Consider the following 24,717-nt stretch of genomic DNA (forward strand, 5'->3'; position numbering starts at 1 on the left):
AGTTTGATTAATATGTGTCTTGGCGTGTTTCTCCTTGGATTTACCCTGTATGGGACTGTCTGTGCTTCCTGGACTTGATTGACTACTTCCTTTCCCATATTAGGAAGTTTTCAACTATAATCTCTTCAAATATTTTCTCAGTCCCTCTCTTTTTCTCTTATTCTTCTGGGACCCCTATAGTTCGAATGTTGGTGCACTTAATGTTGTCCCTGAGGCCCCTGAGACTGTCCTCAATTCTTTTCATTCTTTTTTCTTTATTCTGCTCTCTGGCAGTTATTTCCACCATTTTATTTTCCAGCTCACTTATCCATTTTTCTGCCTCAGTTATTCTGCTATTGATTCCTTCTAGAGAATTTTTAATTTCAATTATTGTGTCGTTCATCATTGTTTGCTCTTTAGTTCTTCTAGGTCCTTGTTAAACGTTTCTAGTATTTTCTTCATTCTATTTCCAAGATTTTGGATCATCTTTACTATCATTACTCTGAAATTCTTTTTCAGGTAGACTGCCTATTTCCTCTTCATTTGTTTGGTCTGGTGGGTTTTTACGTTGCTCCTTCACCTGCTGCATATTTCTGTCTTCTCATTTTGCTTAACTTACTGTGTTTGGGGTCTCCTTTTTGTAGCCTGCAGGTTTGTAGTTCCCATTGTTTTTGGTGTCTGCCCCCAGTGGGTAAGGTTGGTTCAGTGGGTTGTGTAGGCTTCCTGGTGGAGGGGACTGGTGCCTGTGTTCTGATGGATGAGGCTGTATCTTATCTGTCTGGTGCACAGGACTGCATCCAGTGGTGTGTTTTGGGGTGTCTGTGAACTTACTATGATTTTAGGCAGCTTCTCTGCTAATGGGTGGTGTTGTGTTCCTGTCTGGCTAGTTGTTTCACATGGGGTGTCCAGAACTGTAGCTTGCTGGTCGTTGAGTGTAGCTGGGTCTTAGCATTGAGATGGAGATCTCTGGGAGAGCTCTCGCTGATTGATATTACGTGGGGTGAGGAGGTCTCTGGTGGTCCAATGTCCTGAACTCTGCTCTCCCACCTCAGAGACACAGGCCTGACACCTGGCTGGAGCACCAAGACCCTGTCAGCTACATGGCTCAGAAGAAAAGGGAGAAGAAAAAAGAAAGAGGGACTTCCCTGGTGGCGTAGTGGTTAAGAATCTGCCTGCCAATGCAGGGGACACAGGTTCGAGCCCTGATCCGGGAAGATCTCACATGCCATGGAGCAACTAAGCCCGTGAGCCACAACTACTGAGCCTGCGCTCTAGAGCCCACGAGCCACAACTACTGAAGCCCACACGCCACAACTACTGAAGCCTGCTTGCCTAGACCCCATGATCCACAACAAGAGAATCCACCATATTGAGAAGCCCGTGCACTGCAACGAAGAGTAGCTCCCGCTCACAGCAACTAGAGAAAGCCTGCGTGCAGCAACGAAAACCCAATGCAGCCAAATATAAATAAATAAAACAAATAACTTTATTTAAAAAAGAAAGGAAAATAAATAAAATAAAGTTATTAAAATAAAAAATTATTATTAAAATAAAAAAATTTAGGGCTTCCCTGGTGGTGCAGTGGTTGAGAGTCTGCCTGCCAATGCAGGGGACATGGGTTCGTGCCCCAGTCCGGGAAGATCCCACATGCCACGGAGTGGCTGGGCCCATGAGCCATGGCCGCTGAGCCTGCACATCCAGAGCCAGTGCTCCGCAGTGGGAGAGGCCACAACAGTGAGAGGCCCGTGTACCGCCAAAAAAAAAAAAAAAAAAAAATTAAGAAATAATAAAAAAAGAGAGCAACCAAACCAATAAATAACTCCACCAATGATAACAAGCACTGAAAACTATACTAAGATAAACATATAAATCAGAAACTAGTTAGTCGCATATAGCAATCCCCAAGTCTACAGTTGCTCCCAAGGCCCACCACCTCAATTTGGGATGATTTTTTGTCTATTCAGGTATTCAACAGATGCAGGATAAATCAAATTGATTGTGGAGATTTAATCCGCTGCTCCTGAGGCTGCTTGGAGAAATTTCCCTTTCTCTTCTTTGTTTGCACAGCTCCTGGGGTTTAGCTTTGGATTTGGCCCCGCCTCTGAATGTAGGTCGCCCTCAGGTGTCTGTTCTTCACCCAGAGGAGGTTAAAAGAGTGGCTAATTAGGGGGCTCTTGCTCACTCAGGCCGGGGGGAGGGAGGGGTACGGAATGTGGGGCGAGCCTGCGGTGGCAGAGGCCAGCGTGATGTTTCAACAGCCTGAGGTGCACTGTGTGTTCTCCCGGGGAAGTTGTCCCTGGATCACGCAACCCTGGCAGTGGCGGGCTGCACAGGCTCCCGGAAGGGGAGGTATGGATACTGACCTATGCTTGCACACAGGCTTTGTGGTGGCTGCAGCAGCAGCCTTAGTGTTTCATGCCCGTCTCTGGTGTCTGTGCTGATAGCCGTGGCTCGTACCCGTCTCTGGAGCTCATTTAGGCAGTGCTCTGAATCCCCTCTCCTCACGCACCCCGAAACAACGGTCTCTTGACTCTTAGGCAGTTCCAGACTTTTTCCCGGATTCCCTCCCAGTTAGCTGTGGCACACTAGCCCCCTTCAGGCTGTGTTCACGCAGCCATCCCCAGTTCTGTCCCTGGTTCTGACCTCCAATGCCTGAGTATTAGCTCCCAGCCCCCATCCGAGCAGACAAACCTCTCAGGCTTCTGAGTGCTGGTCGGCACTGATCCTCTGTGCGGGAATCTCTCCACTTTGCCACCTGCATCCCTGTTGCTGTGCTCTCCTCCGTGGCTCTGAAGCTCCGCCCCCCCCACCAGTGCCCATCCCCTGTCTCTGCCAGTGAAAGGGCTTCCTAGCGTGTGGAAACTTTTCCTCCTTCACAGCTCCCTCCTAGAGGTGCAGGTCCCATCCCTATTCTTTTGTCTCTGTTTTTCCTTTTCTCTTGTGCCCTACCCTGGTACCTGGGGAGTTTCTTGCCTTTCGGGAAGACTGAGGTCTTCTGCCAGCATCCAGTAGGTATTCTGTAGGAGTTGTTCCACATGTAGATGTATTTCTAATGTATTTGTGGGGAGGAAGGTGATCTCCACATCTTAGTCCTCCACCATCTTGAAGGTCCTCTCTTTTTTTTTTTAAATAAACTATTTATTTTTAAAATTCTTTTTAAAAAATGTATTTATTTATTTGTTTATTATCTTTGGCTGTGTTGGGTCTTTGTTGCTGCGCACAGGCTTTCTCTTGTTGTGGTGAGTGGGGGCTACTCTTTGTTGCGGTGTGTCGCCTTCTCATTGCAGTGGCTTCTCTTGTTGTGGGGCACAGGCTCTAGGCATGAGGGCTTCAGTAGTTGTGGCTCACGGGCTCTAGAGCACAGGCTCAGTAGTTGTGGGGCATGGGCTTAGTTGCCTCGTGGCATGTGGGATCTTCCCAGACCAGGGCTTGAACTCATGTCCCCTGCATTGGCAAGTGGATTCTTAAACACTGTGCCACTAGGAAAGTCCTGAAAAGTTTGTTTTTAACTACTGCTGGCTCTAAAATGACCAGAAAAGCATCAAGTTTGGTATTTAGTTATTTCACAGACCTCATCACTGTTAGTCTAAATAAATAACCTCTTAGATATTCTAAGTGGGACCTAGGAGGATATATCTATTTAATGAAAGAGAAATGGAAGGTTTTAAAATAATTTACTGATTTGGGGAGTGTCATCAGTGGCTTCTTGGGACCATCCTCTCAGCCATTAGGAACACACAGAGCACATAACAGGCACTCAACAAATCATCATAGGCTAATGAGTGGTGTCCACTGAGGTAGAGCTTCTCTGGAGGTGCTCTCCACATCTCTGCTGTGGGAGGATTCCCACTCTAGATTCCATCCCCAGTCCTGCTATTTTGTACCACTGTAACACATATGTAAACATGTTTTGCAGACTCCATAGGGCTTACAGTGAGGCAGTAACTCAGCCTTAGAGTGGTCAGAAAACATCATCCCTGATCCACATACAAACTTTGGAGGAGTCCCAAATCCTCTAGAATACAGTGCTCTACCTGTAAGAAGTCTTGGGGGAGCTGATGCCCCAGGCACACACCTCCTGAGGAGCCCAAACACCCAGAGTTACCTTCGGTCAGCAGCTGGAGGACTCTTAAGCAGCAGACAGATTCTATCATAAACTCAGGGCTTTGCTGAGAACATCACAGATTCTGGGGAGGTCAGCATTGGGATCAGGGATGCCCCTAACCTGGAAGGGCTGTTTTGTTTTCAACTTAGGAGAAATTGTGGTGATCAAAATAGCTCATTTCCAGTGCCACCTTAATGTCTCCATTTCTTTTTCACAATCTCACTCTCCCTATTACTCATTTTATCTTTCTTAGCATTTATATACACATGTTTAACTAAAACAGATACTTTTTTTTTTAACCTCCTGTACCAGTCAGGACAAGCTAAGTTTGTCTTTAGAACCAAAAAAATCTCTGAATCTCAGTGGAATAACATGCTACCAGACTGCTTATTTTTCATTCACTGAACCTGGCCAGTACAGGATAGTAGGAGGTCTCTGCTTAGCTCTGTCTTTCACGGACCCAGGAGACATAGGTGACTTCTCAACCAATACTTCCATTATAACAAAGGCAAGGTGAAGGGAACATGGCAAACCACATGCTGGGGTGTGAAGCATCAACCCAGAAGTGACACATGTCATTTTCACTCATATTGCTTTGGCCAAAGTAAGTCATATGGCTGTTCCTAACTTTAAAGAGATCTTCTCTATTGCATTGGCTTTGCCTATGATGGAGCATTGGTTGGAATTTTCCCTTTTGGACTAAGGCTTGGCTCTTTGGTCCCATCCTTGGTGGGGCATTGGTTGAGAATTTCCCTTTCTGTGGCTAGGGAAACTGCACCAACTCCCAGAGACTGTTCTGCATTGCATTGGTTTGCTGTTTGCTTGATATTTGACAACACCAGCTGTGAATAATTAAGTATGGGTGATCAGAGTTCTGTTCCATCTTGTAGCCCCCTGTGGTGTATTTTACAAAACTGGGAGATCTTCAGCTATGCTCCCATGAATGAAAGAAAATGGTATTTTATTGTAACCCTGCTTGGCCTCAGTACTCCTTGGGATCTGGAGAACGATGGCCCCTAATGGTGCTTTAAATTATAACACCATCTTTCAACTAGAACTGTTTTGTAGAAGGAAGGAAAATGGGATGAAATTCCTTATGTACAGGCTTTTATGCTATTGTATCAAAGTGAGCCTTTTGGAATTGGTTTGGCTTTTATCTTAGGTGTGTGCTTCAGTGTCTTGGTACATGAGTACTAATCTGAATCCTGTTCTCTCTTCCTGGTTTTGACCTTCATTAGGGGGTCCTAGTAACTTGAATGCTGATTTAATTTCATCTGGAAGTGAGACATGTGAATGTGAGTGAGTGACATGTATGATTGTAGATGATCTACCTGGGTTCTCAGGAACTTTAATCATCTGTAATCCCTGAGACTAAAGAAAAAGAAAAAAGAGGCCTTTTAAACTCAAGCAGGAAAACTGTGAGACCTCTATCTGTGTCTATATAGATGTATGTATTTGTGTACATTATAAATAAGATGTGTCTCTGCCTCCAAATGGCATTGCCAAGATAGGTTTGTGGATGAATTCATTTAATTGGCTTAAAAGGATTAAGCACTTATAAAAATTCTCATAAATATAAAAGAAACTGACCAGAATAAATTTCAGGTTCACATGATCTGGGAAATATTCAATATTAAATTAATATATGGTATTAAAGCTAACTTAAGCTTGTTGGTTTGATTAATATAGATGTCTTTAGAGTCATCAGCATTAAGAATAATACTTATACTATACTTACGTTTACTGGAAGTCAAATATATCTGTTGCAATTTGTCAGCAAGGAAAATAACTTGATATTGTGGACAAAGAATGTCACCCGCCCTACCAGTAAACAAAGGATGTTGTGGCCATCAAGCCATCAGCCACTGTGGCCACACCCCTCCCCCACCAAGGTGCACCCTGAGGGGATTCAGAATGGAGGAAAACAGGATACTGGCCCTAGATAGTTAAGGTGCATATCAAAGGAACAATTTCATTAAGCCCAGACTCTTGAATCTTCCCATACATAGGAAATCTCTAAATTCATTAACTTGAGATGTCTGGTTTTTCTTTAATTAGCAGTAATCTTTTGATGTTCAACTACCTGTTTTTTCTTTTGTTTTTTGTTTTTGTTTTTGTTTTTTTGCAAAACTCCTATATATGCTGGCTCCTCTTTTGCCTCTTTGGAACAGTCCCTCAGAGCAATCTGAGAGGCTTTCCCAGGATGAAGACTTCAAATAGTCTCCCCTGATTTTGGTAACTTGAAACTTTAGTTTTGTTAAATTAAATTAAATGATAGGAATTTATGGAAAATCTAGGTCATTTCAAATAAGATAAAATACTGGAACATTAATTGCTAAACAGGTCTGAGTTTACCTACCTTTGCCTTCTTACAAGAGGAAAACTAAAACATAAGTTCCAATCAGGAAATGCTGGTATGACAAACAGTTCACAATTACTTGATTCTTGGTTTTTGCTAGAGATTAAGATTTTTAAGGGTTAACATTATAATATGAAGCTACTAAAATAATAAGGGAAACATTTCAGTATTCCAGGAAAGTACGATATGTGTTTTCAGTAAAAGAATGTATGAGGAATGGAAATGCATTTTGTTAAAGGAAAAAAACAGTAGTTTTGTCCTAGAGCTGGTTGTTTCTGAATGGAAAAGAAAAGAAAATCCAAAATAATATGGATACAAAAAGTTGTAGAAGGTTTGTGAAAAGGAACACTGAGAAAAAAGTTTTGTACATGGTCAGGATTGGCTCAGATTGGATTAAATTTAATTTGGTAAATGGATTTTGTTATTAAGAGTAGGCTGGTGCAAGACTGGATTTGGTTTCTCTCTGTTAAGAGAACAAAGTTTTCTTAGAACGGTGCTTTTGATAACAGATTTTTTCTTTGCCTTTAAGTGACCTGTATTTGCTTTTAAAATCTTTTATTGTCACTTTGATTATGTGAATAAGTATTCACAGTGACCTGTGATATTATTTGACCAAGTATTTTGATATATTTGACAAACTTTCCAAATATCAAATTCTTAATGAGGTTCTTTTGACCTCCAGCTAACTCTGGGATACTTCAGAGGAAACCTGAGGCATCTCAGCATCTCAGAGAGATTAAATTAACTAGGATTATTTGGTATGTTAAATTACATGGGAAGCATTGTCAAATGAGTGATAAGCCTTCTCAGGTTATACTGTATGGGTAAATATCATTTAGACATTTTAGAAATTACATGAAATTTCTAAAATTTGGATATGTCCTGATATATAGTGTTATTGTTACCCCCAAACTGGGTTTGCCTCTTGGTGGGTGTCAAACCAAGCCAAATATAGGGAGAAGGATGGCTTTACCACTTGCAGCAAATAAGGAGAACACTGGGGTCTTTCCCAAAGCAGTGTCTCCCCATCAGCAAAATTGGGGCAGTTTTAAGCTAAGGGTACATGCATATTCACGAAGGGGCTTGAGCAGAGGAGAGTTTAGCATTGAACTGGGGACAAGTTCAACCAAGTCCAAGCTTTAGTTGACTGAACTCACAAGGGTCAGAAAAAGTCATCATCATCCCTTAGGTTCCAATTGATTCTGTGACTGAGTGCCCAAGGGGGGTTTAAGTTCTGCAAAACAGCTCAAGAAAGTGCTTCAGGCTAGCCTTTACCATGGAAACAGAACTGGGAGTCTTTACAACTGATTTATCTTTGTTATTGTTACTTCTCTTGCCTGATAACAGTTCTTTTGTTCCCTTAAGATCATTATTACTGAGACCTGTTCAAGAGCAAGCATTGTTGCCAGGTTTAGATCACAAAATGGCTTAGGCCTAAAACGGCTTCTCTTATGTCAAAAAGCTATAACTGATTCTTTTTTCTCCAGGGACCCCCTAACCTATCTGCTAACATTATCAGTCATTATTCTAGTTATTATCTTAAAATGTTGTGTGTCACAGCACTAACAAAGTTTCTTTGTCAATTACATCATAATCAGGTGCTTAACTGCCTTTTAAAGTCTTGCCATGTATAGACAGTTACTATTGTACTCTGATGCTTTTGCAAAAGTGCTTCATCTTCTAGAAAATTCATAGGAAGGACTTTTGGACAAGCACAGTTTCTGGTAAATTTCAGATCATACTGCCGAACTGGGTAAGAAATTAAAGAATCCTAATGGAAAATCTGATGGCTTCATAAAACTATTAACAAAAGAATTGCTTACTCAGTGAACTGATGAATATGGTTATAATTTTCATGGTTTTCGTCTGGAATATTATTGGTTTTGATCTGTGTTTTCCAGATATAAGAAAACCCTTCCCCTCATGCTAATTATGACTTAAAGCAATTTGGTAAATTACCCCTCTGTAAGTAGAACTAAAACATTTATCTTTTCTCTCTACCTGATCCATCCAGAAATCGGAAACTCTTAGGTTCTGAACAGATTTATCAGGTGAACAAGAAAGGCCTCCTGGCAGGTACAGGAATCTTGATATTTTGGGGAACTCTAGGGGAGAGAAGTTCACCCAGGCAGAATCTAATGGCAAGTCCTTGGCATGATTCTCCCGGCCTTGAGAGGCCTATTAAAAGTTGTCTGAACAAACATATGGACACCAAGGGGGGAAAGTGGTGTGGCGGGTGGTGGTGGTGTGATGAACTGGGAGATTGGGATTGACATATATACACTAATATGTATACAATAGATAACTAATAAGAACCTGCTGAATAAAAAATAAAATAAAATAAAATAAAATTCAAAAAAAAAAAAAAAGGCTTCCCTGGTGGCACAATGGTTGAGAGTCCACCTGCCGATGCAGGGGACACGGGTTTGTGCCCCGGTCTGGGAAGATCCCACATGCCGCGGAGCGCCTAGGCCCGTGAGCCATGGCCACTGAGCCTGCGCGTCCGGAGCCTGTGCTCCACAACGGGAGAGGCCACAACAGTGAGAGGCCCGCGTATGGCAAAAAAATTAAAAAAATAAAAAATTCAAAAAAAAAAGTTGTCTGAGACTCCTTATGAAAAGTTCCAGTACAGCCAGTGTAAAAAACCCTATGTGACCAATTAACCAGACTTATTTGGTAAACAAGTTAGTCTTAATTCGGCTATATTTGGTAAAAGTGAGGGTAATTTTAGAAAGAAAAAGATTATGTTTCAATGGATATTAAATTCTAATTCTGTTACTTGAGGTCTGTATTTACTCTCTAAGACTCACCTCCCAGATAACTCACCTCACAGATATATAACAATATGTCTTTGAGTTCTTCGGTAGGAACTAAGGCCCCCACCCAGTTCCTGGAGGAACGTAACTTCAGGCTGAGCACAAGATTCCCGGAACACCACCTTGTTTCTTCAACACCAGCCAATCACAGGAAAGTCACATACTCTGCAGCCCTCACCTCAAATTTTGCCCTTAAAACCTCTTCCTCCCAAACCGCTGAAGAATTCGGGTTGTTTTGAGCGCAGGCTGTCTGTTCTCCTTGGTTGGTCTTTGCAATAAACCTTTCTCTGCTCTAAACTCTGACATCTCAGTTTGTTTGGCCTCACCATTTCTCAGGCACACGAACTTGTCTTCAACAACAATAAGAAGTCTGAAAAAACGTGTTGTTGAGCTTTTTGACCTTCAATTAGCACCATTTCTGTGTGGCTGAAAGGTTTCACTCCCCAGAGCCATCTGTTAACAAGTTGAGGACAGACTCCATGATCTCCTTGATGATCTTCCCTGCTAATAGCAGAGCCTGGTACCTAGTAATTAATTGCTCAACCTATATATGTTGAATCAATATCATGTATCCTATGAATCTTTCACAGTACTTGCTGAGTTGAATAATGCGGTACAAATCCAGGTTATTTCAATAAAAACCAAGTCTGACAACCCTAAGACACAAGAGCCTTACTTTACACACTACTTTCCATAAACTTCCAGATGCCTTGCTTTTTTTTTTTTTTTTTTTTTGCGCGGTACGCGGGCCTCCCACCGCTGTGGCCTCTCCCATCGCGGAGCACAGGCTCCGGACGCGCAGGCTCAGCGGCCACGGCTCACGGGCCCAGCCGCTCCGCGGCATGTGGGATCTTCCCGGACCGGGGCACGAACCCGTGTCCCCTGCATCGGCAGGCGGACTCTCAACCACTGCGCCACCAGGGAAGCCCCTGGAAGCCCCCAGATGCCTTGCTTTTAAACACTTGTCTTTTACTAAAAGTCCACACAAATACTTCCATCCAAACTTGCTCAGCTTTTCCAAGCAGGTAATTGCTTCTGCAGCACCAGGGTCACGTGTCTACGGTAGCGCCTACTGCTTGGGATTGATGTTACTCAGTTTGTCTGTCTCATCTGCTGGGCTGTGAGTTCCTGGAACTTGGCTGTCTTATTCACTCTTTACCCAGACAAATGGCTAGATACATAAGGATAGTCATAATGAAAATGTTGGTTTGTGCACATAGTTGGAGCAATCCATGCCCAGGATGATTTGTGCTGTATTTGTAGGGTACATTTAAAAAAAAAAAAAATCACATATTAAAAATCTTTGAATTCCCCAATAAGTTCATATCAACTCTGTGTATGAGTAAGATCAATATCTCGACTTGACTAAGGAAACTGACTCACAAGTTCAAACCCTGAATCCATGGTTACACAGAGAAGAGGCTAAATACGCAGGTTATCTTCAGCTCTGAACGGCGGGACGTGCGCCGGAGGCCTTTTGTACTCTTTGGGCCACCGTAGCCGGAGCCTCTCTCCATTCCCTCTATTTATGCGCCTGCGCGCTGCTGTAACACCGTCCATTTCTCCAAGGACGTCGTTGTTGAGGTGAGTCTTGGGCGTTTTGCGTCCCTCGTTCGGATTCCCGTACCTGCCGCCTCCCGCTGCCTGCTGTCGGTCTTCCTTGGAGCTAAATCGTTACTCTGCATCTCTGGGGCGGAAAACCTCAGGCCTCTCGCCCTCGTCGACCCCAGCAAGCCCGCGTTGCGGCCTTTTAGGGGAGGCGGGCCGGCGGCGCGGGTCCCACGGGGGTCGGGTTTGCTGAGGGGGCCTCGAGGGACCGCCGGGCTTTTGAGACAGCCGGCCCGGGCCCGGTGGCCGCTGCTTTTTTACCGCCTTCAGCGTGACCTTGGTTGCGTCTTTTGACCTGTCTGGTCCCACTGTCTTCACCTACAAAATGGGAAGGTGGTTTCTTCCTCGTCCGTTCCCGAGGCTTAAGGAGCACCGTCGGCCCTTAGTGGGCGTCACCTTTGTGGTAGCGTTTGTGATTGGAGTTGGGAAGCTGCAGGAGGGTCACCGGGCTTGTGGTAGGAGGGCAGGGGTGGGCTCCCGGCAGCCCCCTGCGCGCGCCCACGACCTTTCCGCCCCTGGCCGGGCCGCGCTCGCCGAAGGTCGGGAGGCCGGCTCGCGCGCCGCGGCCTTCAGGCCCGGGTCACAAAGTGGGCCCTGCGGGACCTGCTGGGGTCCCGCCCGAGTGTTCTTGATTGCGTGACCTTGAAATAGTCCGGTAACCTTCCTGCATCCCGGTTTTCTCAATAAAATGGGAAAACAGCTGTCTCACAGGCTGAAATGAGTTGGTAGTAAGCTTGTAGAGTAAATGCTAGGATTGTTTGCACTTGTAATTCCCCATCCAGAGCCGCTGCTAATCTTCCCTGTAGTTGGGTGAGGTTTTTGTCGTTCTTGTTCCCTGGTTACTACTGTTGGGCTGCGATCATCTTGCTTATTTAGGGTGGTCGTTCACTGTGTGAGAAGATGAAACCGCTAAGCCAGTAAAGACCTTAGGCTTTGGGAGAGGAGTCGGTCCACTGTCCTGCCTGTGCCTCTCTGGGTATTAAAATGCATTATGCAGCAGAGTTCTTTAGGTATCTTATGTTCTAAGAGTTGTCTTTTATTTTAGCTGTCAAGGAGAAAAACTACCATGGCTTCCAGTTCTTTGACAAAACCTCAGATGCGTGGTCTTCTGGCCAAGCGTCTGCGATTTCATATTGTTGGAGCATTCGTTGTCTCCTTGGGAGTTGCAACTTTCTATAAGGTATGTATGTTTTATTTTTACTTTGTGCTCATGGTCCAAAAAAAATGTGTTCTAAATTTGAAAATGTATTTTATTTTCATAGATAGCATATAGAGTCTTTTGTTTTTTTAAGATTTTTTTTTGACGTGGGCCATTTTAAAATTCTTTATTCAGCGTGTTACAATACTGCTTCTGTTTTATGTTTTGTTTTTTTGGCCACGAGGCATGTGGGATCTTAACTCCCCAACCAGGGATCGAACCCGCACCTCCTGCATTGGAAGGCGAAGTCTTAACCACTGGACCGCCAGGGAAGTCCTTAGAGTTTTTTAAAGAAATTCCCTCTTTAATGTGCTCCTTTCCTCTTACCCTTTCTCCACCCACCTCAGTGTGATGGGAAAGTATCTTATTCGCCAGGTAGCTTGTCCTCCATCTTTAAATGAAGCTGTCTTAGTTTGCTAGGGCTGCCATAACAAAATAGCACAAACTGGGTGGCTTCCACAATAGAAATTTTTTTTTCAAGGCTGGAAATCCAAGATCAAGATAGCTGTGGGGGACTTCCCTGGCAGTCCAGTGGTTGAGACTCCGTGCTTCCACTGCAGGAGGCACTGGTTCGATCCCTGGTTGGGGAAATAAGATCCTGCGTGCCCTGCGCCGCGTCCAAAAAAAAAGTTGGCTGTGGGGTTGATTTCTGAGGCCTCTCACCTTGGCTTTGTATTCCTGTCTTCTCCCTCTCATCACATGGTCCTCTGTGTGTTAGCATTGTTTCTGTATGAATTTTCTTCTCCTCTAAGGATGCTAGTCATATGGGTTAGGACCCACCCTAAAGATTTCATTTTAACTTAATTACCTCTTTAAGGGCCTTAATAATAGGATTCAAGGTAAGTAGGATTCAAGGTGAACAAAAACTTGGTGATTATGTTGTTTTTAGATATTGTTTCTAATAATTAAAAAAAATAAGTCCTAAATGTGATATGTTACCTTTTAGTTTGCTGTGGCTGAACCAAGAAAGAAGGCATATGCAGATTTCTACAGAAATTATGATTCCCTAAAAGATTTTGAGGAGATGAGGAAGGCTGGTATCTTTCAGAGTGCAAAGTGATTTTGGAATATAAAGGTAATATGGTTATTTGAAATTACTGTTTAAAATCTTTTTAAACTGTGGCAATATATATAAAATATACAGTCTTAACTTTATTTTTAAGTGTACAGTTCAGTATTGTCAAGTACATTTACATTGTTGTACAACCAGTCTTCAGAACTCTTTTCATCTAAGTAGTCAATTTTATCTGTATACCACATTTTGTTTAATCATCTGTTAATGGACACTTGGATTGCTTTTGGCTACTGTGAATAATGCTGCTGCTTTGTGTGCAGATATCTCTTTGATACCCTGCTTTAATACTTTTTTGAGTATATACTCAGAAGTGGAGTTGCTAAGTCATATGGTAGTTCTGTTTTTAATTTTTTAAGGAACCGCCATACTATTTTACATAGTGGCTGCACCATTTTTCACTTCACCAACTTCTGTTCACGAGGGTCCCAATTACTCCACATCCTTGTGAACACTTGTTTTCTGGTTTTTTGATAGTAGACATCCAAATGGGTGTGAGGTGTTGTTTTATTTTGGTCTTCGTTTGCATTTCCCTAATGGTTAATGATGTTGAGCATCTTTTCCCATGTTTTTTGGCCATTTGTGTATGTTCTCTGGAGAAATGTCTATTCAAGTCCTTTTCCCACTTTTGGGTTGCTTTTGTTGAGTTGTAGGAGTTATTTAAAACTCCCTATCAGATATGATTTAGATATTTTCTCCCATTCTGTGGATTGCCTTTTTAGTCTGTTAATTGTGTCCTTTGATGCACAGACATTTGAAATTTTGATAGAGTCTAATTTATGTAATTTTTCTTTTGTTGCCCGTGCTTTTGGTATCATGTTTAAGAAATCATTGACAAATCCAGTGTTGTAAAGTATTATATTTTCTGCAAAAGTTTTATAGTTTTATTAGCTCTTTTAGGTCTTTGATCCATTTTGTTAATTTTTGGATATGATGTTAAGGGAACATGAACACCGGATGTCTTTCCATTTGTTTCTTTAATTTCAGCAATGTTTTGTATCTTTCAGTATAGAAGTCTTTTGCCTCCTTGGTGAAGTTTATTCCTAAGAATTGTATTTTTTTTTAATGCTAATGTAATTGGGATTGTTTCCTTAATTTGCTTTTCTGATTATTCATTGTTAGTGTCTAGAAGCACAGCTGATTTCGTGCGTTGATTTTGTATCCTGCAGCTTTGCCGATATTATTCTAACAGTTTTTTGCGTGCGTGTGAAATCTTTTTGGGATTTCTGCATATAAGATCAGGTCATCTGCAGAGCTAGTTTTACTTCTTCCTTTCCAATTTGGATGTCTTTTATTTCTTTTTCTTCCCTAATTGCTCTGACTAGGACTTCCAGTACTATGTTGAAGAGAAGGGGTAAGAATGGGCATCCTTGTTTTTTTTTTTTCCAACCTTGGAGAAGCTTTTAAGTCTTTCACTATTGAGTATATTAGCTGTGGGATTCTCATGTATCACCTTTATTATATTGAGGTAGTTTCTTTCTGTTCTTTTTTTTTTTTTTTTTTTGCGGTACACCGGCCTCTCACTGCTGTGGCCTCTCCCACTGCGGAGCACAGGCTCCAGACGCCCAGCCGCCCCTCGGCACGCAGGATCCTCCCAGACCCCGCATCCCCTGCATCGGCAGGCAGACTCTCAACCACTGAGCCACCGGGGAAGCCCTCTTTTTGTTCTTTATTTGAATTTTTTTTAAATCATGAAAAGGTATTGAATTTTTCAGATGCATTTTCTGAATTAGTTGAGATGATCGTGTGGCTTTTTTGTACTTCTGTGGTATATTTTCATATGTTGAATCATCCTTGGTCATGGAATGTAATCCTTTTAATGAGCTGTTGAATTGTTTGCTAGTACTTTATGAAGGATTTTTGCATCTGTATTTGGGATATTACTCTAGTTTCTTGTGTTATATTTGTCTGACTTTGATATCAGGGTAATGCTGGTCTTATAGAATGTTTTATATTCCTAAATGAGATGGTGAGTCAGATGTGGCCACAAGAGACACGTGAGAGGTTCAGGAAAACATGGTGGGGGGCAGTCTCTCCGTCATACAGAAATGTTTGAGATGTCTTAATATAAATATATAGAAAACAAAAAAATACATAGAGTGAATTTGGAAATGTTCCCCCCCGCCCCCCTTCAGTTTTTTGGAAGAGCTTGAGGAGGATTGGTGTTAACTCTTTTAAGTGTTTGGTAGAATTTCCCTGTGAAGCCATCTGATCCTGGGCTTTTCTTTGTTGGGAGGTTATTGATTGCTGATTTAATCTCCTTATTTAGTTATAAGTCTGTTAATCTGTTTCCTATTTCTTGGTAGGTTGTGTGTTTATAGGAATTATTCCATTTCCTGTGGGTGATCTAATTTGGTGACATAATGTCCCTTTAATTTCTGTTTTTTGTTGAGTCTTCTTTTTTCTTAGTCTGACTAAAGGTTTGTTATATTGGTTGATCTTTGCAAATAACCAGCTCTTTTGATTTTGTTGATGTATCTCTAGTGTTTTTCTGTTCCCTATTTTGTTTAATCTTTATTTCCTGCTAGCTTTCATTTAGCTTGCTTTTCTTTTTCTACCTTTTTTTTTTTTTTTTTTTTTTGCGGTACGCGGGCCTCTCACTGTTGTGGCCTCTCCCGTTGCGGGCTCCGGACGCACAGGCTCAGCAGCCGTGGCTCACGGGCCTAGCCGCTCCGCGGCATGTGGGATCTTCCCGGACCGGGGCACAAACCCGTGTCCCCTGCATCGGCAGGCGGACTCTCAACCACTGCGCCACCAGGGAAGCCCCTTTTTCTACCTTTTTAAGGTGTAAACTTAGGTTATTGACTTGATCTTCTTTTTAAATTTCTTTTTTCTTTATTTTTTGGCTGCATTGGGTCTTCTTTGCTGCACGTGGGCTTTCTTTATTTGTGGCGAGTGGGGGCTACTCTTTGTTGCAGTGAGCGGGCTTCTCATTGCGTGGCTTCTCGTTGCAGAGCACGGGCTCTAAGCGCGTGGGCTTCAGTAGTTGCAGCACGTGGGCTCCGTAGTTGTGGCATGTGGATCCTAGAGCACATGGGCTCAGTAGTTGTGGCTCACAGGCTCTAGAGCACGGGCCCAGTAGTTGTGGTGCATGGGCTTAGTTGCTCCGCGGCATGTGGGATCTTCCCAGACCAGGGATCAAACCTGTGTCCCCTGCATTGGCAGGTGGATTCTTAACCACTGCACCACCAGGGAAGTCCTAAATTTCTTTTCTGATATCTACTTTGACCCACTGGTTGTTGGAGGGTATGTTTAATTTCAACATATTTGTGGATTTTTCTGTTTTCCTTCTGGTATAAATTTCTAGTTTCATCTGTTGTGACCAGAAAAGCTACTTTATGTGACTTCAGTATTTTAAAATCTATTGTCTGGTTTTATGGCCTAACGTGGAAATTAATCCATATGCACTTGAGAAAAAAAAATGTGTATTCTCATGTTAGGTAGAATGTTCTGTATTTGTCTCTTAGATTTGATTGGTCTGTAGTGTTCAAGTCCACTTATTTTCTTAATGATCTTCTATCTGGTTCTTATAGCCATTATTGAGAGTTTTTTAAGTCACCCACCATTACTGTAGAGCTGTCTATTTCTCCCTTCAATTCTGTTAGCATTTGCTTCATATATTTCAAAGCTCTGATGTTTGGTGCATATATATTGATATTTATAATCTGTCTTCTTGGTGAATCATTATATAATGTCCTTGGTCTTTGTAACATTTTTGACTTAAAGTCTGTTTTGTCTGCTAATGGTATAGCCACTGTTGCTCTCTTGATTGCTGTTTGTATGGAATCTTTTTCCATCCTTAGCTTTTAAACTGTGTGTCCTTGGATCTAAAGTGAATCTCTTGTAGACAGCTCACAGTTGGACCTTGTTTTGTATCCATTCCTCAGATCTATGACTTTTGGGGAGTTTAAACCAACCTATTGTTATAATCTATCTTGAATTGGTAACAACTTATTTCAGTCACATACAAAAATTCTCTTTTACAACTCTGCTCCCCTACTTTGTTACTAATGCCACAAATTGTGTTTTTAGATATTGTGTACCCATTAACATAGATTTCTTTTTTTTAGAGCTTTTGTCTCTAAATCCTACAAAATTAAAAGTGGGGATATGAAACAGTTACAACACTGGCTTTTATATTTATTCATATATTTGCCTTTGCCAGTGAACTTTATATTTCCACATGGCTTTTGAGTTACTGCCTAGTGTAATTTTTTTATTAATTTATTATTTATTTTTGGCTGTGTTGGGTCTTTGTTGCTGCGCATGTGCTTTCTCTAGTGGCGGTGAGCGGGGGCTACTCTTCGTGTTGCGGTGCGTGGGCTTCTCATTGCAGTGGCTTCTCTTGTTGCGGAGCGTGGGCTCTAGGCGCACGGGATTCAGTAGTTGTGGCTCGCGGGCTCTAGAGCGCAGGCTCAGTAGTTGTGGTGCACGGGCTTAGTTGCTCCACAGCATGTGGGATCTTCCTGGACCAGGGATCCAACTCGTGTCCCCTGCATTGGCAGGCAGATTCTTAACCACTGCGCCACCAGGGAAGTCCCTGTCTAGTGTAATTTTGTTTCAACTTGAAGAATTCTCATTGCAGATCTAGTAGTAATGAACTCCTTATCTTTCAGGTTTTTTTTAAATCTAGGAATGTCTTAATTTTCTTCCTGATTTTTGAAGGACATTTTTGCTGGTTATAGTATTCTTGGTTGGTAATTTGTGTGTGTGTGTGTGTGTGTGAGCACTTTGTATTTACCATCTGACATCCTTGTGACCTGCAAGGTTTCTCCTGAGAAATCCACTGATAATCTTACAGAGGCTCCCTTGTAGGCGATGAATCATTTTTTTCTTGGTGCTTCCAAGATCCATTTTGTCTTTGGTTTTTGACAGTTGGATTATAATGTGTCTTGGTGTTGGGTCTCTTTGGGTTCATCTTACTTCCAGTAACATCTTGTATTTATATATCCATTTCTTTCCTCAAATTTGGGAAGGTTTTGGCCATTATTTCTTCAAATAAACTCTCTGCCCCTTCTCGCACTTCCAGAGTACATACGTTGGCCTTCTTGGTGGTATCTCATAAGTCAGTTAAACTCTGTCACCATTCTCATCAGTGCTCTGAGATAAAGATAGAAGCAGTCCCTTGGGAAGCCCTCAAATAAGCCAGAACATTGCATGCAGGGTCTTCTCTTTTCCTTCTGCCCTGAAGGAGGCGTCAGGAATTGGTCACTTTCCTCCTGACCACACTCCTGCATTGAGGAGGGGGTGGGGCAAGGGTGAGAAAAAAGTGCACGACATTTCCTGCCATTTTGAGCGCCGCTTTTTCATATTTAGGTGTTTGCTTGGTTGTTGCAGCTTAATTGATTTCTGCAGTTCTCACGAAGACACTTGGGTCCACGTGTTGTTGCTTTTTCTCTTTTTAGGGAGTAGGGGTGTGGAGCTTTGTTACCGCCCCGCCTTGCTGACATGACGTGAATTTTATGTTCAGAATCAGTTTGCGTGTTGTGCTATTACTGCTAGATGGCATCAGGAAAATCACATTTTTAGAAGTGCTTTAAAAAACAAGTTTTGGACACCTTTTATGGTTTATTTGCATGTCCATAGGTGACTTGGTGGCTTTCCAGAGATTCTGGTTTGGGTGGTTAAGGTCCACTGCCTTACGGACAGTGTGATTAAGGTTCTGTGTCTAGACGAGGACTGGCTTGTGTGCTGATGAAAGGTCGTCTGTTAAATTGATTGGAAAGCATGTGTCCAGTACCTGATGAAACTATTTGTACTATGGAATCTTGTAATTCAAGTGTTTAACTTCATTCAGGCTCAACAAAATAGTAAGGTAGAACAATTCAAGTAGAGTTAAAGATCCTGTCTACCACCCCAGTGTGAGTTTGCTGTGACAAGGGGAATGTGAATGTGCTTTTTTTTTTCAGGCAGACTGTTCCTGAAGGAGCATTCCAACTGCCATATGTATGTGTGTGTGTGTGATCTTTCCCAAGATCTGGGGTGTGGGGGAGACCTGCTGTATTGGACTCAGATCAGTTTTCTAAAAGATTCAAGGATAATTTTGACTATGAATAACTTCTGCTTAATATAAGATTCAATTCTATTACATTCCATTTCCATAGTTGTTTGTATTAAGGAGGTATCTGAGTCACAGATACATGCCACAGTTTAATATATATAATACATAATAGTAGAAAAACAACTTTATTCCCAGTGGTTGGAAAATTTATAAGGAATTTATGACATTCATATCATGGACTATTATGTCCCTTAGAATTGGTAATCACAAAGTAACAGAAATTAGTAGAATAGAAAACTAAGAATGTATTTTGTAAAGGGTAATCTATGTTAAATAAAGAGTGCACAGAAAAAAAGGCTGAAGGTAAAAAGATCAAGAAAATATTAGTGGTTGTGTGTGGAATCTTAACATTGCTGTTTTCTTGTACCTTTGAAATTTTCAAAACTTCCACAGTGGGTATGCATTTCATGATCAGATGTTAACAGGCTGATTTTTTAAAATATATATTTTTTACCTTTTACTTACAAGAAGTTGATTGTTTAAAAAACAATAAGAAAAAGAGGAACAGATTTGGAGATAGGAATAGAAATGTTTAGAACAGATGGGCTACTGGTTTTTAAGAACAGTATGGGTATGAGAAGGGAACAGAGTGGGGGTGGACTTGAAGAAAAACAGAATTTGGTAAATGAAAGCAAAAAAACCCAAAGTAAGGTGTGAATGCCCCAAATGGAAAAGAGGCTGGTCAGGGAGGTTAGGGAGCATGGGGGAGAATGGACCTGGAGCCCAGGCAGCCTGAACAGGGCTGCTCCTGGGCTAAGGGTGAGTGATCAAAGTGTGGCTTCCACTGGTAGCAGTAGACCTCAGGGGTTCTCTAGCATGGTGAGGTGTTAAGAGAATGATTGTCATTAACTTGGCCACTCTGTTTTTCTCCACAGAATTTCTTTGGGTTGAATTCCATGGAAGTTTGTCACTTACCTGTGTTCCTGGACTATGAACTACCAATATCTGGGCTAAGGAATAGTATCTCATGATAAATAAATGATTAACAAATACTGTGGACACTAAATTTTTGTGCAGTTACTCTTGCTGATACTTACAGTTCAGGGTACTTGCATTAGAATTGGTCAGGGATTTTTAACTTTATGAATCTTATGATGATAACTTGATTTCAATATTTTTTAAAATTTTCATTGTTTTAGGACATTTTTGATTCCTCTCACATTTTGTCCATTTCACTGAGGTAACTGCCTGGGCCATGGGTTTAAGGGGTCTGCATGAGCCGACATGACTACTATACTGTGGGCTCTTAAAAGGAACAGAGACTTGCCTTTCCAATAAAACGTCTTTGGACTTCATTGTCACTGGATTGCCCTACTGGATCCAACCACTGGACAGATGTAATAGTAGGTAATTAAAATTTAAGGTTCTTTACTCAGTATTACTTTATTGAAGACCTAACTATACAATATGGAATATACATCTAGTCTAGAAAAAGTTGTGTTATTTAATTGGAATTGCGATTGAGTAATGTCTGCTAATTTAAAGTGTGGTAATAACATTTTTTCAGGGAGGTCTTAGGAACTTTCTCCCCTTTAATAATTGTGGTTTTGTTGTGATCAAAGTGATACTACAGAGAGCTTTAAGAATTAAGTGTATTTTAGCCACAGCTAATTTAATCACCAGTTCTTTATGTTAACAAAAATTTTCTTTTTAACTCATGCAAAATTCCTGAGTTCCAATGATGTAAACTGTAATAAACCCAAGTATCAGTGAAAAGCTGCATTTTAAGAACCCACATTTATGTGTTACCAGTAATTCAAGGATTCCTTTTATTTTAAACAATTTCATATAACAATTCTTAAAGTAGTATGCAAAATTACCATACGACTTAATAGATATTTACAATCTTAAAAATAGTTACTCGAGGTTGGCAAAACTTTCCTAAATGAGTATGATTACAGCAAAGTAATGGTGGAACCATTTTTTCCATATTCAGCCTGAATTTCCATTAACAGCAAACAACTGTGCAGTGACCTCTTATGCCCAATAACATGTGAGGCTTACTAAGTTTAAAGAAAGTTAAAGTGGGCATTTGAAACTGAATTTTCTTAGCATCTCCCAATTGTAGGTATCAGGTTGTAGGCCCAAGTTTGGATGTAATGAGTAAAATTGTGTTTTAATTGGAGTATCAAATTTTTACTGAATATTAAAGGTGGTACCTGGTGACCCAGGATCTTAAGCCAAATCCATCTTTAAAGACAAAAGAATGTCAGATACTGGGAATATCTTTATGCTTGATCAAGCCAAGTTAGCAAAATAAACTATTACTCAGGTTAATGTTCGGGTTCTTGAGTCTGCCAGTGCATCAGGGTGAGTCCTTCCACAGTAATAACCAGTAGTGGGAGTTCCCCAGTAGTGTTTTGCTTATGGAACTAACTCACCTGAGCACCTGGGGTCTGTTTTTATCAGTAGACAAAAGATTCTCTAAGCTTGCCTAGTAAAACAAAGTAGAAAAACATTTGTTCCAAAAATGTACCTGGACAGTCATCAGAATGCTTTGTAAATTTCCATAAAGATTTAGGAATGTACATGGCAGCTTTCACTTAAAGAAACAGCATCACATTTAAGTAACAAATTTATTAACAAGTTAAACAGTAAGCTCCTAAGCATTTAATTTCATATGAAGAATCTGAACCTCTGCAGACGAGGGTATTAGGCAGTTGTCTCAGCCTAAAAACAGATGCAACTGAGGATGAAGTTTTAATCTGTTTCCAAGGCCTGACCATGTTTTGTGTTAGTTAACAGAGCCTAATTATAGTCGAAATTTTAGGAAACAGCAAAAAGGAATGTATTTTCTGCACGTGATAAGATTAATAATAAGATTCTGTTCATTGACCCCAAATGGGAAAGGAATAGGGTTTTTAATCAATCACTCAGTTTTGAAGTATCTTAGTTTTGGGAAAAAGGAAGAAGCTGAATTAGTTTCGGAAGAGGCTAGAAAATTACTATAACAACTATAGAACATTGGGTTTTGTCCACATTAGATGTTGTTAGAGCTCATTAGGTTTCTTTTTCAGAAATAAATTGCACAAGCAGGAATCAACACCTCAGAGGGGACTCAAGGGAACCCTTTCCTCAGGGCTTTATTTTTCACCATGGTAAATTTACTGATGAAGACTTGGGCAAAGTGTGGCTCAACCATATAATGGTATGTTTTCACAGTGGAAGGGAGAGGTTCCACAGTCACCACAGGGCATGGTGTCTGCATGGAAGAGCAGCTGGGGGCCAGGTGACAAGATGTCTTTGTGATATAGTCCACAAGTCTGTTATACTGTTGCTCTGACAGTCTCTCTCGAACTCCATCCACCTGGGATCCAAAAAAAGATTTTTTTAGTTGCCAAACGCTCATAAGGAGACTTCCATAACAAAATCATTCCTTCTCTTGCCTTGAGACATTGGATATTGTGCCTTTTAGGTTATCTAATAAAGCCACCGAATAAGCATTTGGTGTTGTGTAAAACTCCCATGTTTGTTTGAAGTTGACGATTTCAGAATATTTTACTCATTAACTCTCAAAACATCTGTCACTGGCTCTTTACTAGCCTAGTCCAGGAACAAAGGAGAAAAGTGTCTTTCCTCTGCTTGAATCTAATCAACATTAAACCCTGAGATAAAAGCTGTTTGCTTGTCTCTGCAAACCTCTCCAGACAGACAGAACCTCTTTACCTCTTTCAAACCCAGTGGCTTTGGACAGAGCATTAGAAAAACAAATACCTTTTGAACTGTAACATTTTCTGCTTTTATAAATACTAGGATTTAAAGCCAGAGAAAATAAAAAAACTGGGCAGAGGAAGGGGAAATTTTTATGGAAAAGAGGGAGGATGCAAAGTACATTTATGGTTCATAAAAGTCTGGCTCATCTTCAGTGGAACTCAAATAGGAGAACTGAGATATACTACCTAAGTTCTTAAGAGAGATTCTCTGAGAAAGTACCCATCAAAGGCAAGTGGAGCTATAAATTCCTCCCATCCTGAAATGCTGTAGCTATCTACTGTGTAAATCAAGTGGAGTGGGAAGTCTCCAGTGTAAGCCACTGACCTGTGGGGATCAGGTAGCCACTGACCTTTCAGTGGTCTTTACCTACCAAATATTGGGAAGACCACTCTGGAAGAATTATAAACATTTTAATGAGGGCTTTTTAGGTTTTGAAATAGTAAAGAATTTATATATTTCTGTGTAGGGCACAGAGACGATGCAGCCAAGGGTGTCTTAAAAGCTGCAGAAAGCCAGTGGGATGGTAAAGAGGTCTGCCTGCCAGAGAAATAAGGATTAAGTAGGGCATCCATTAGAGTTCAGTTCATATTTTTAAGCTTGGGAAAGAAAATAAAGGCCCCCAAAGATTCACTGACAGATGAAAGCTGTGCACCACCAGGCAAAAGCCAGAGCTCTGATGATATCATTTGATGGGGTCAGGATTCAGCTGGAAAGCTCTGAATACACAAGAGTCTTAATTGCTCCTCCTGAACAGCAGCACAGGAAAACCCGTGTTGTGAAAGGAACATGGCCAAGGAATAAATTGACCTTCTGACTCATTGTGAGCCTCTCATAAGGGATTTCAATAATGTGCCAGGCATATTAAGCAATTATTACCCTAAAAATGGCTGCATTTAACTAAGAAAAGCAAATGCTGGTTTTTAAAAAAATCCTGCCATATTTGAATATACCGAATGATGTCATCTACAAATTAATTCCTTCCAAAATCCAAAGGAGCTGTGTTTCCTAGCATCTAGAGCAAAAATCCCAGAAAAGCCATTTAATGTAAAGATTTTAAAATACTGTTCTTTAGTTTTCACTGGAAGATAATGGGTAGGCTTCCCAGCCCAGCTTAACATGTGTGGATTAGGTTAGGTATGGCCACTGAGGAAAGTGCACTGTCAGGCAGCACTGCTGAGTGACTCCCCTACTCCCAGTTTGAAAATACACAGGATTATAGCACTGTTAAGGAAGGGTCTACTAGCTCTCAAAAAACAAAAGACCATTTTGTTCTGCAGCTTGGGTCTCCATTGGGGTGAGGCAGGAGGTGAGGGTTTGGACACAGGATTAATTGGGCAGGTACTTTTTGTTAATAAGGAGTTGGGGTTTAGAGGTAAAGGAAACAGATAGATAGTGAGAAAGTGCAATTTGGAGGCTGACAGCATGCTTGGTATCTACCAGTTTGCTCAGGTCTGCCCAGTGCCGGGTGCTGCTGTGTAAGCTCAGGAGCTGCCCTGCAGTATCCCTGCTCTGTCATCTCTTCCTGCCTCTGTTTCAGCTACCCCCCTCGCCCCGACCCTGTTATCACTGAACACCAATGGAAAACGAGTGGTGAGCATGGCGTCCAGAGTGTTAGTGCTTCTGCCTCTAACTCACTGTTCCCATGGTCTCAGTTAGCCTTGGCAACTTCTGGGGGGGGAGGGGTGACTCCACCTGTCATCTCAGTAACCCCCGGAGAAACTGAGGTCTGTTCCCCTCCAGCTGTAATTCCCCACAGTACCCCTTCCTCAAGCAGAAAAGTCAAAGAGAAAGATCACAGTTGAAGA

At 41.5% G+C, this 24,717-nt stretch overlaps 2 protein-coding genes across 11 annotated transcripts in view; one reads left to right on the forward strand and one right to left on the reverse strand.

Moving 5' to 3' along the window:
• The first annotated feature begins 10,741 nt into the window (after nt 1-10,741).
• On the forward strand, nt 10,742-20,204 carry COX6C (cytochrome c oxidase subunit 6C). 2 transcript variants are annotated; one of them, XR_014291557.1, is made up of 5 exons: nt 10,742-10,843; nt 11,913-12,047; nt 13,012-13,140; nt 19,047-19,083; nt 20,074-20,204. XR_014291557.1 is itself a non-coding variant. In XM_082600789.1 (4 exons), the coding sequence occupies exons 2-3, from the start codon at nt 11,934-11,936 to the stop codon at nt 13,123-13,125; spliced, it is 228 nt and encodes a 75-aa protein (XP_082456915.1). In that variant the 5' UTR covers nt 10,743-10,843; nt 11,913-11,933; the 3' UTR covers nt 13,126-13,140; nt 20,074-20,204. The 2 variants fall into 2 exon arrangements, 1 of the variants encoding a protein (XP_082456915.1); XM_082600789.1 differs by lacking the exon at nt 19,047-19,083 and having other exon boundaries at nt 10,743-10,843.
• A 749-nt stretch (nt 20,205-20,953) lies between these two features.
• Nucleotides 20,954-24,717, reverse strand: part of VPS13B (vacuolar protein sorting 13 homolog B) — a 791,361-nt gene continuing 787,597 nt past the window's right edge. For all 9 annotated transcript variants that reach the window (XM_082600778.1, XM_082600779.1, XM_082600780.1 and 6 more), the window contains one exon: nt 20,954-22,505. In XM_082600778.1, coding sequence (XP_082456904.1) covers nt 22,257-22,505 — 249 coding nt within the window. In that variant the 3' untranslated portion in view covers nt 20,954-22,256. The remainder of the gene's footprint in view (nt 22,506-24,717) is intronic.

The sequence above is a fragment of the Mesoplodon mirus genome (genome assembly GCF_964341445.2).
Source record: "Mesoplodon mirus genome assembly, chromosome: 16".
Taxonomy (NCBI): domain Eukaryota; kingdom Metazoa; phylum Chordata; class Mammalia; order Artiodactyla; family Ziphiidae; genus Mesoplodon; species Mesoplodon mirus.